At 35.2% G+C, this 12,827-nt stretch overlaps 1 protein-coding gene across 1 annotated transcript in view; it reads right to left on the reverse strand.

Moving 5' to 3' along the window:
- ACBD6 (acyl-CoA binding domain containing 6) overlaps window positions 1-12,827 on the reverse strand; it is a 141,620-nt gene that overhangs the window by 84,810 nt on the left and 43,983 nt on the right. Inside the window, exon 4 of the mRNA XM_019733268.2 lies at window positions 4,210-4,292. Within this exon, the coding sequence (XP_019588827.2) occupies window positions 4,210-4,292 (83 nt within the window). The remainder of the gene's footprint in view (window positions 1-4,209; window positions 4,293-12,827) is intronic.

Here is a 12,827-nt window from a genome sequence, read left to right on the forward strand (position 1 = left end):
CAATACTAGTAAAAGCTAACAGTGACAGAGTAACTTATTTTGTGCCAGATAATGTTCTAGGGTGACTGTGTGTACGTATTCCTATACCCACATATGTGCTATATGCAAAAGTTACCCCCATTTTACAGATAAGCAACTTGTCCAAGGTCACAGAGCTAATAAGTGGTAGAACCGACATTTGAATGCCAGAAGTTTGGCTCCATAATTTTTTGCACTTAATTACCTCACACTATATCCTTTCCATTACACTACAGAACAATTAACTAGCTTCCGAAGGAGAAAATGGTGTCAGGGCCCTGGAATATTAACATACAGATCTGTACCTATGACATTATAGTGTGACTTTCTGTGACAGAGTGGAAATAAAGGTCAGAATCAAAGCAGGCAGAGGGTAAGCTCAGAATTGGCCCCAGTAGCCCTTAGATTAAAAACATTTACAGTAAAACTAAAATGGGTCCTTAACTTATCACCTACGACGCACATCAGTCAGGAAAGCTGCCATAGCAATTGTGCCCGAGCCTTATAAAAAGGGGTGTATAAGATACTGGTTTTCCTGATCTTTAAAAATGTTGGGGGGGGGGGGAAATGAGAGGTTTGTATATTGAAGTTTCCAAAACAGACCTTAAAAATACATTTTTATGTGCTTTTTAAAAACAATGGTTCTCTAGAAGAACATTTCCTTTCATTTAAGTTTACCATTTAATATTTCTGAAACTCTAAAACCTACTGTTACTTTCATCTCAATTGAACATAATTCTGCCAGGAAACTGCAATTAGCTTCAGTTAAAGCACAAGTTTCTCTTGCAAAAAAATAAAACACCAGATACTTTATTTCATCAAAATATAAGCAAAATTTGATTGCATAAACTTCAACAAATAGCAGCTCCTTCACTGGAATAATCCAACATTTCAGAATAGAATAATTTTTATCATGATCTAGTTTGTTATGCTGGAATTCTGCTCAATTATAAAATGAATTTTCTAGTATAAGAAAATGACTAGTTGCTGTAATTTCTGATCTGCTGTCCTAATAGATGACAGTTGGTAATAGTTAAAAGGCTTTCAGTGGCTCTCCCACATTCATGTTTCTTACTGTTTCATATTTTAAAATACCTTCCAGAATACAAAGATTTAGATCATATCATAAGAACACTAATATTTATTTATTTATTTATTATTTTAATAACACTAATATGTAGATGACTTAATGAAATAAGGCCAAGACTAACCAGTTTTGCCTATAGCGGATGCTCGTATTTCACTCGATTAACCAATAATGTTTATTAAATATACATGTAGATGTCAAAAATATGGAGAACATACTATTCAAAGGTGAAGAAGCAGAGAAGCACACATATCCAAAATGTTTTGTGTCATCAATTCATCATAAATGTGTATTGAGTTGAATTAAAACCTCTACTTTATGAAAGTAAGTGATATTATTTTGTTACTGTTTCTCATGATCAAAATTCTACGTATCCAAGAGTCACTTTTTTAGGAATTGAATGGAGTTTAAGCAGGTAGGTTAACTCTTCCAATACAGTTTAACTCTATCTTAGGAATATTCCAATTATCCAGGTACCTTCTCTCACTTCACCTGGAGAACGTGTGATTTGTTTTGTCTTCTGTAGAGGTAGTGTGGTCAGTCAGGTCACTGGACATTTCAAAAGAAACTGTATTCAGCATGCCATTTTGAAAACTACTAGAGTCTGGGGGGCCTTAAGGAAATTGGCACACAAAAATAAACATCACTATTACTTACAGAAAAGTGACTGATATTGTTAGAAAGTATGTATGGTGATTTTAAAAAAGCAAACTCAAGAAACTATCTCAATTTATTTATCTAACTAGGAAAGTAAAATAGCCTATACATTTTCGTAACTGCTTAGGAAAAGACGTGAGGATGTGTGAATCACAGGAAAACCAAACCCGCACTCTCTGCTTTATGATAGGGCTACTAGGATAACTCTGTGTGAGCAATACTGCTAAACCATCAGCTCCTTGGGGAAGCAGCGTGCACACCTCCCAACCTCTGGCACTTCTGCTAGATCCTTGTAAGTTCTGGGAACTTCCTCAGATAGTGAGCATACAGAGATGCATAAAATACGATCCTGGACCTCCACAAACTAAAAGGTTAGTGAAAAGAGTAAAGTTTTTTTGTTTTTTAAATATAGTTCAATGTGGTATAACATGATAAATGCTATAAAAAAAAGTGTGAACGAAGGACTATGGGAAAACAAGAGAAGGAATGACTAACCTCCCCAACACTTACCATGTAGAAAAATGACTTGATTGAACAATTAATAAACTCTGACTAGTAGGGTTAAGGTTCTAAGACACCATTTGTTTTAGAAGACTTAAGATGGACTACACAATTTATAAGAAGAACCCCCAAACACTTTCTGAATATATAAGAGCTGAGGGAAAGGCTAATTAAACTCTAAAAATACTTTCTAAACTATGTTTCCTCAAAACTGCATGGATTCCTCAGAATTCTCAGGGACCCTAAAAGGGATCAGGTGGCAAATGTACTCCAGGCCAGTAGCAGTGTTAAAGGGTATCTTTATTCCCCTCAATTTTCCAGCAGCCTTCCCCCATCCCACGCCAAATAAACATTTAATCTAAGTAAAAATGGTGGGCTTCCTATGCAAATAGATTCAAGACAGGACCCCTAGTATTAACTAACTGGTTATGAACTGGAAACTATGAGCTTTTAAAGGTTTTGATTTCATAGTGGTATCAATAACCTTCCTCCTAGAATGCTACCCAGGAGTTATCACCACTTCTTTATGTGGTGCATAATATCAACAAACTCTTCTGTTAGAGTGAAGCATACATTTTTGGTACAATTTCCTCTTCACTCTGTTAAAACAGATATTTCCCTTAAATAAATTTAGGTAATCCCAATTTTCCACTTGAAAATTACAGTTCATTTGTATCATTTTAATGAGTAAGAAAAATTCAGGTATCTCTAAAAGGGTAGGAGCATCAGAGATTCCTATTTCTTGTTTTTATGTGTAAAGTAACAAACTTAGAAAAATGTGTCACATGATTTTAAAGCAGGATAGAATATTTTTCCTGATTTACACAAACACAGTGCTGAAAGAAAATCCAAGAAATTTTATACATAACATACAAAATTTAAGACCTTTGTTAAACTATACAAAACAACTTTAAATGTCTTTAAATTGTGGTAAAAAAATGCATAACATAAAAGTTACCATCTTAAACACTTCTAAATGTACAGTTCACTAGTGTTAAGTATATTCACATTATTGTGCAACCATTCTCCAGAATCCTTTTCATCTTGCAAAACTAAAACTCTATGCCCATTAAATAACTCCCCATTTCCCACTCCCTCCTGACAACCGCCATTCTACTTTCTGTTTCTTTAAATTTGACTACTCTTGATATCTCATGCATATGGAATCATACAGTATTTATCATTTTGCGACTGGCTTATTTCACTTAGCATAATGTCCTGATGGTTCAGTTCACCCATGTTCTATGTTTCAAAATTTCCTTCCTTTTTAAGGCTGAATAATACTCTTATAATATACCACATTTTGTTTAGCCATTCATCTGTCAATGGACATTTGGGTGGCTTTCACCTCTTGGCTATTATGAATAGTGCTGCTACGAACATGGGTCTGCAAATATTCTTTGAGATTCAGCTTTCATTTTTTGGGATATAGAACTAGAAGTAGAATTGCTGGATCCCATAGTAATTCTTTGTTTAATTTTTTGAGGCACCTCCACAATATTTTCCATAGTGTATCATTTTACATTCTAAAATAATTTTTAATTTGTAGCTAGAATAAACTATAAAAATTCAAACCTTTAAAAATAATATTTTGAAGAAAATCAACAATAAAACTCCATAGCTTTAGAATATCTGAGATAAAATCTTGCCCTACCAACTACTTATATGGTGGAAAGGGTTACTATCTGGCACTGATTCAGACATATTGATTTCAAAGATTATACAACTAAAAAATTATTTTCTGCCATTTGTTATCTTACTAGAGATACCACCAAATCAGTTTCATGTTAAGAAAAAATGCTTCACAAATGGAAGTTTTCAGCATTAAAAATATATAGATACACAAACGTATACATATATGCACATATACACATACACACACACACACACACACACACACACACATATATATATCCTTCTTATCAAAGTCCAGAAGAGAAAATTACCTGATGATTTCTTCATGATAGAGAGAACTAACAACTGGCCCACCAAAACCAGTATTTGCTTCTTTTCCTTTCTTCTCTGGTAACTGTAGGGGGAAAAAGATGGAAAAGAGACATATAGATTAAAGCAGTGTGTATTTAGACCAGTTACAAAACACTATTTTGATAAGGAATACTAAAGGTTTGACCACTCCCCATTTCCAAGGCCCTAGTAACAGTATCAAGGTAGTATCAGAAAGGCAAGACGACTCTCAGGTCATCATAGCAGTGGAATGACTACCCACTAGCAAAGTAAGGTCATTCCACTACTGCCTCCTGGAGCCACCTAAAAGCCATTCCCCTACCAGATTTTATGATGTTAGCTGTTCACTGTGGAAATATAAATACCACACTAGGATGTGATCAGGAAAATCGTATCTAGATTAACAAAATTAAAATTCCAAAAAAAGAAAGAAACTAAACTGTAGTAAAACTTCAAATTCTACTACAAAGAAAAATAAAATATGTTTAGTTGACAAGAAGAAAGGAGAGAAGGTGAAAGGGAGAGAGGAAAGGAGGTTGAGATCTAAAATAAAAGAAAAAAGAAGCAAACTGTTAAGGAAACACTTTCCAAAATCAAGTATTCAATAGGCTCTGCCCCTCAACATTCTCAAAAAGCACAAGATTAAATTTAGAAATAAGATTTTTCCCAAACAGGTAATGTGGAAGTAGTGAACTTGGATGTTATTATTGCCTGAAAGGATTAAATTGCAATCGCTGCAAAAGCCCACATCTAAAGTCCAGAAAATAAACTTAAAGACAAGGAACTAAGTGACTTAAATGACAAAAAGTTCAAGATTGCAGTTTTAAAAAAATTCAACAAGGTGCAAGAAAACTCAGATAGGCAGTTTAATGAACTCAGACATAAAATCAATGAACAAAATAAATACTTTACCAAAGACACTGAAATAAAAAAAATAAAAAAAAGAAATTCAGGAGATGAGAACTCAATAAAAGAGTTGAAGAATAAAACAACGAGCTTAGGAAATAGAGCTGACCAAATGGAGGAAAGAATTAGTGATATCAAAGATAGAAATCTGGGAATGACGCAGATGGGAGAAGAGACTTGAGAGTTAAAAGAAATGAAATAGCTCTGCAATAATTATCTGACTCCATCAGAAAGAGAAATATAAGAATAATGGGTATACCAGAAGGAGAAGAGAGGGAGAAGGGGCTAGAGAGCCTATTCAAACAAATAGTTGACGAGAACTTCCCAAACCTATGGAAAGAACTGGATCCTCAAATCCAAGAAGCAAACAAAGAGAACACCTAATTATCTCAATCCTAAAAGGCCTTCTCTATGGCATATTATATTAAAACTATCAAAAATTGACACACACAAAATTCTCAAGGCAGCCAGCGAAAAGAAGATGGTAACCTACAAAGGAAAGCCAATTAGATTATCAGCAGATTTTCAGCAGAAACTCTACAAGCTAGGGAATGAAGTCAAATATTAAAACTAGTCAAAGAGATAAATCACCAGCCAAGAATAATATACCTAGCAAACTTACATTTTAGATATGAAGGAGTGATAAAGATCTTTCCGGATATACAGAAGCTGAGGGAATTCCACCACTTGGCCTGCATTATAGGAAATACTGAAGGGGGTTATTCTACTTGAAACAAAAAGACAAAAGGATGGAAAACTATGAGTAAGATGACTAACAGAAGGACAGAAGCAGGAGATGACAGCCCCTACTCAGCATAGGGCACTATACACTTAAATATAACATAAAGGGTAAAGGAAATAAAAACAAAACAAAAAAGAAAAAGAGAAGGCAATTAGCTACTGCAACTCGGAAATGAACTAACAGCATGAATAGGGATAATTCTGACAACAAACACATAAAAGTGAAGGGGATAGAGGTCTGAAGTTGCAAAGGGTAATGGAGATAAGATGCATGCTGAAGAAAAAGGTCTACTGTATATATGAAACTTTTTTTTACATAAACTTAATGGTAACCACTCCAAAAAAAGAAAAAAAAAAAAATCCAGAACTGAGACACATAACATAAAAAAGAGGAAACAGGAAAAAAAAAATCATAGCATACCACCAAACTAAAATAACAGACAGAAACACAACAGTAAAGAAACAATGGAGACACCGAGCTACCAGAAAACAAAAGGGAAAATGGCTATAGGAATTCCTCACATATCAATAATCACCCTAAATGTAAATGGACTGAACTCACCATAAAAAGACACAGAGTAGCAGACTGGATCAAAAACCAAAACCCAACCATAAGCTGCCTTCAAGAGACACATCTCAGCTGCAAGGACAAATATAGACTTAAAGTGAAGGGTGGAAAATGATACTCCAAGCAAATGGCATTCAGAGAAAAGCAGGTGTATCCATACTTCTACCTGACAAAATAGACATACTTATATCTGACAAAAGAGACTTCAAGATAGAAAAGGTAACATTTCATAATAATAAAGGGAACAATACAACAATATATAATACTTATCAATATATATGCTCAAAGGAAGAAACTGACCAAAGGGAGAAACTGACAAAAATACAATTATAGTAGGGGACCGAAATATGCCATTGACAGCTATGGATAGATCATCCAAACAGAATATCAGTAACGAAATATCAGCCTTAACTGACACATTAGACCAAATGGACATAACATTTATAGAACATTTCATTCCAGAACACCAGATTATACATTCTTTTCTAGTGCACATGGAACATTCTCAAGGATAGACCATATGTTGGGACACAAAACTAACCTCAACCAACTTAAGAAGACTGAAATCATACCAAGCATATTCTCCAACCACCATGCTTTGAAATTGGAGATGAACTGCAAAAATAAAAAGGGAAAAACCACAAATGTGTGGAGATTAAACAACATGCTATTAAAGAATGACTGAGTCAAAGAAGAAATAAAAGGAGAGAACAAAGCATACATAGAAACAAATGAGAATGAAAATACCACATATCAAAATTATTGGGCTACTGGGAAAGCAATCAGATGGAAATTTATATCATTACTGTCCTATCTCAAGAAACAAGAAAAATCCCAAATAAACAACCTAACATAACATCTGAAAGTATTCATAGAAAAAGAACAAATAAAACCCAGAAAGCTGGTTTCTTTGGAAAGATTAGTAAAATTGACAACACCCTGGCTAGACTCACTAAGGAAAAAAGAGAGGATACACAGATAAAATCAGAAATGAAACAGAAGCTACAACAGATACCACAGAAATACAAAGGATCATACAAGAATATTATGAAGGCCATATGCCACGAAATTCAAAAGACGTGGACGAATTCTCAGAAATAACCTCTCTAGACTGAATAATGAAGAACTAGAAAATCTAAACAGATTGATCAACAGTAAGGACTTTGAAACAATCATCCAAAACCTGCCCAAAAGCCGAAGTCCAGGATCACATGGCTTCACTAGTGAATTCTACCAAACATTCAAAGGTAATTTAATACCAAAATATTGAAGAAGAGGCAATACTTCCTAACTCATTTTATGAGGTCAACATTACCCTGATACCAAAATCTGGTAAGGATAACACACAAAAAGAAAACTACGGACCAATATCTCCAATGAATACAGATGCAAAAATCCTAAACAAAATACTAGAAAAATCAAATACAACAATACATTAAAAGATTATACATCACGATCAAGTGGGGTTCATTCCAGGGGTGCAAGAATGGTTCAGCATATGCAAATCGACCAATGTGATACACCACATAAACAAAGGATAAAACTCATATGATCATATCAATAGGTGCAGAAAAAGCATCTGACAATATACAACATCCATTTATGATTACTACACTTAGTAAAATGGGTATAGAAAGAAATTACTTCAATATAATAGAGGCCATATATGACAAACTCTCAGCTAATATCATATTCAGTGGTGAAAAACTGAAAGCTTTCCCTCTATGATCAAAAACAAGACAGTGATGTCCCCTCTCATCACTGTTATTCAACATAGTATTGGAAGCCCTTGCCAGAGCAATCAGGCAAGAGAAAGAAATAAAAGGCATCCAAATTGGGAATGAAGCAGTCAAACTGTCACTTTTGCAGATGACACAATTCTTTATATAGAAAACCCTAAAGACGCCACCAAAAAACTATTAGAAATAATAAACAAATACAGTCAAGTTGCAGGATACAAAATCAATGTACAAAAATCCATTCTGTTCCTGTATACTAATAATGAAATTTCAAAAAAGAAATGAAAAAGACAATTCCTTTGCAATTGCAACAAAAAGAATAAAATACCTAGGAATAAACTCAACAAAGGATGTGAAGGACCTATACACTGTGACAACTGTAAGACATTATTAAAGTAAATTGAAGAAGACACAAAGAAATGGAAAGATATTCTGTGTTCATGGGTTGGAAGAATCAACATAGTTAAAATGGCCACAGTACCCAAAGCAACGTACAAATTTAATGTAATCCCCATCAAAATCCCAATAGCATTTTTCAAAGAAGTAGAATAAAAAATCATCAAATTTGTATGGAATCACAAAAGACCCAAACAGCCAAAGTAAACCCGAGAAAAAAGAACAAGGCCAGAGGGCTCACACTCCATGACTTCAATTTCAACTACAAAGTGACAATATTCATTCAAACATTCAAAATAGCATAATACTGGTAAAAAAACAGACACACTGACCAATGGAATAGAATTGAGAACCCAGAAATAAACCCACCTATATATGGGCAAGTAATTTTCTACAAAGAAGCCAAAAACATAGAATGGAGAAAAGAAAGCCTCTTCAATAAATGGCCTGGGAAAATTGGACAGCCACATGCAAAAGAATGACACTAGATTGCTATCTGTCACCATATACCAAAACTAACTCAAAATGAATCAAAGATCTAAATATAAAATCTGAAATAATAAAGTGCATAGAAGAAAACGTAGGTACTAAACTTACGGACCTTGGATTCAGAGAGGATTTTATGAATTTGACCTCAAAGGGAAGGGAAGTAAAAGCAAAAGTCAATTAATAGGACTATGTCAAACTGAAAAGTTTCTGCACAGCAAAAGAAGCAGTCAACTAAACAAAGAGGCAACCAGTCAAATGGGAGAAGATTATCTGCAAACAACACCTCCGATAAGGGGCTAATATCCAAAATATATAAAGAACTCATACAACTGAACAACAAAAAAACAAACAATCCAATTAAAAAATGGACAGAGGACCTGAACAGACACCTCTCCCAAGAAGACAAATGGCCCACAGATGAAAAAACGCTCAACTTCACTAGTTATTAGGGAAATGCAAATCAAAATCACAATGAGATACCACCTCACACCTGTTAGAATGTCTATTTTCTACAAAACCAGTAATAACAAGTGTTGGAGAGGTTGTGAAGAAAAAGGAACACTCATACATTGCTGGTGGGAATGTAAATTGGTACAGCCACTATGGAAAACAGCACGGAGGTTCCTTAAAAAATTTAGAATTACCGCACAACCCAGCAATCCCTCGTCTGGGTTTCTACCCAAAAAAATCTGAAAATATTTATCTGTAAAGATATATGCACCCCTATGTTCACTGCAGCATTCGTCATGGTGGGCAAAACATGGAAATAACCCAAGTGTCCTTCGATAAATGACTGGATAAAGAAGGTGTGGTGCATACATATTAATACAACAGTTTAGAGGTTACCAGAGGGTAGAAGAGGGTAAAGGGAGCCGAATATATGGTGATGGAAGGAGAACTGACTCAGTTTCCATTTTGGGATGTTTATTGCTAGTGTATAGAAAAAATGATTTTTGCACGTTGCTCTTATATCTTTCAACTTTGCTGAATTCGTTTAATCTTAGTTTTTGTGTGTGGATTCTTTCGATTTTCTATATGTACGGTAGGATCAAGTTATCTGTCAACAGAGAGTTTTACTTCTTTCTTTCCAATTTGGATGCTATTTATTTCTTTTTCTTATCTAACTGCCCTAGCTAGAATTTACAGTACAACGTTGAACAGCAGTGGTAAAAGCCGGCATCCTTGTCTTATTCCTCCTGATCGTAAGGGGAAAGCTTTCTGTCTTTCATCATTGAGTATGTTACCTATGGCTTTTTCATAAATGCCCGTTATTATGGTAAGTACATTTCACCTTCAGTTTTGAAAGCTATGTAAAATAGCTATATGTAAAATATATGTAAAATACTATAAGTTGGTATTTTTTCCTTTTGAAGTTGACCCTATTGACTTCAGACTTCTGAAAAGAATTCTACTGTAGTTCTTACCTTTGTTCCTCTATCACCTTTTTTGTTTTTGGTCTGGATTTTTGTTTGTTTGTTTGTTTTTTAATTTTATTGGGGAATAGTGTGTTTCTCCAGGGTTCATCAATTCCAAGTCATTGTCCTTCAATCTAGTTGTGGAAGGAGCAGCTTAGTCCAAGTCCAGTCATCATTTTCAGTCTTCAGTTGCATGGGACACAGCCCTCCATCCCACATGGGAATTGAACCAGCAACCTTGTTGTTGAGAGCTTGTGCTCTAATAAATTGAGCCATCCGGGAGCCCTTCCAGAAGCTTGGCGGCAGCTCGTTGTCTTCAGTCTAGTTGTGGAGGGCACAGTTCACTGGCCCACGGGGGAATCTAACCTGCAATCCTGTTCTAGAGCTTGTGCTCTAACCAACTGAGCCACCCGGCCACCCCTGGACACTTTTCAGATATTTTTTCACTGGTTTTCAACAATTTGATTATGATGTGTCTTGGCATTTCTTCTGCTCGAGGTTCACTGAGCTTCTTGGATCTGTGGCCTTCTGGCAATGAGTCTCAACTAGGGGAGATTTTTTTTTTACCTCCCATTCCCCCCCAAGGGTATCTGGCAATGTCCGGGCAATTTTTGCTTTTCACAAGTGGATGGTCCTTTGGCATCTAGTAAGTAGACACCAGAGTTGCTGCTAAACATTCTACAAGGCACAGGACAGCCCTCCACAACAAAGAATTATCCACCCCCAAATGTCAATGGTGGAAAGGCTGAAAAACTCTGGTTTAAAATTTTCATCAAATGTTTAAAATCTCAGCTATCATTTGTTAAATTTTTGTCTTCTCTCTCTTGCATTTTCTCTCTTTCTGGGACTCTAATATGCTACATTGCTTGATATTTTCTCATAGCTCACTGGGGCTCTGTTCATTTTTTGTTGTCTTCCTATGCTCTGCTTCATTTTTAATTAGCTTCACTGCTACATCTTCAAGTTCACTGATCTTTCCTTATGCAATGTCTCATCTGTTATTAATCCTATCCAGTGTATTTTTTGTATCAGATATTATTTTCTTCCATCTCTAGAAGGTCCATTTGGTTCTTTTTCAGATTCCCTTTCTCCATTTAAGTTCATGTTTTCCTATACTTTCTTGAATATAAAGAATATATAATAGCTATTTTCATCTTTATCATTTCTGCTTTGACAGGTTTTTCTCTTGGTTATGGGTCGTATTTTTCTGCTGTCCTTGAATACTTGAAAGACTTTTACTGTAAGGTAGACATTGTAAATTTCACACTCTTGTTGGCTGATTTTGTTGTGTTCCTTTAAATTATGTTAGACTCTGTTTTGGCGTGAATTCAATTATGAGGAAACAATTTGATCCTTTCAAGGCTCACTTTAAAGCTTTGTTAAGGCAGGGACAGAGAAGCCTTTAATCTAGAGCTTAATTTAGCCTCACTACTGAAGTGAAATCCTTCTGAGGCCTCTACCATGTACCCCATATATTACATTTTCTTTCCACTATGACTAGGAGGAAATGAAATGTTCTCAGTCCCATGTCATCTCCAAGAATTGTTCGGCTTACGGCTTTCTTGTATTTCTTTTCTCAGCCTGTTCCGTTTCCTTTCACACGCAGAGAGGTTAGTATTCAGCCAAAGGGACCCCTCTGCAGATCTCTGGAACTCTCCCTCCTATGCAAGAATATCTTCTCAATTATTCGGCCCTGCGTTTTCTAGCTCAAATCGATGAAACAACCAGGCTGTTTTGGGTGTCCCCTGCCTTCACTGGAGCCAGCTTACAGGAAGTAAGCTGAGGCAATTGCAGAGCTCACTTTGTTTGTTTCCTTCTTTCCTAGTTTTACACTACTTTTAGTGCTATGTCTGAAAACTATTTTTTCATCTATTATGCCTGGTTTTCTTCTTGTTTTAGGCAAAAGGGTAAATCTCATCCCTATTACTCCATGCCCAGGAGAAGTCCCACAAACATTAATTTAGACACCAGGATAACAACATTCCATGCAGTAATGTACCATAAGTTATTTAACTATTATCTGACAGTAGTCTATTTAGGTTATTTTCACTTTTCCAGTCATAAAGATAAGATTAATATCTTTGTACATAAAGCATAATATAGTTGTAATTAAAATCTTTAGGGGAAAATATGACTCCGTTATTTGAGTCCTGTGTATTCTGAATATATTTCTTCTTGGGATTAATTCCTCTTTCTGAAGCAACTGCATAAAGCATATTAGAATGCTGGTGACAACTTTTTTTATTCCCCCAGGGGTGGGGGGGAAATACCTTAAGCAGAAATAATATTTCAAAACTAATCTGCCATTATCAGATTGAGTTCAGAATAAAGCTGCCAAAGATGCA

The sequence above is a fragment of the Rhinolophus sinicus genome, linkage group LG17 (genome assembly GCF_036562045.2).
Source record: "Rhinolophus sinicus isolate RSC01 linkage group LG17, ASM3656204v1, whole genome shotgun sequence".
NCBI classification, from domain to species: Eukaryota; Metazoa; Chordata; class Mammalia; order Chiroptera; family Rhinolophidae; genus Rhinolophus; species Rhinolophus sinicus.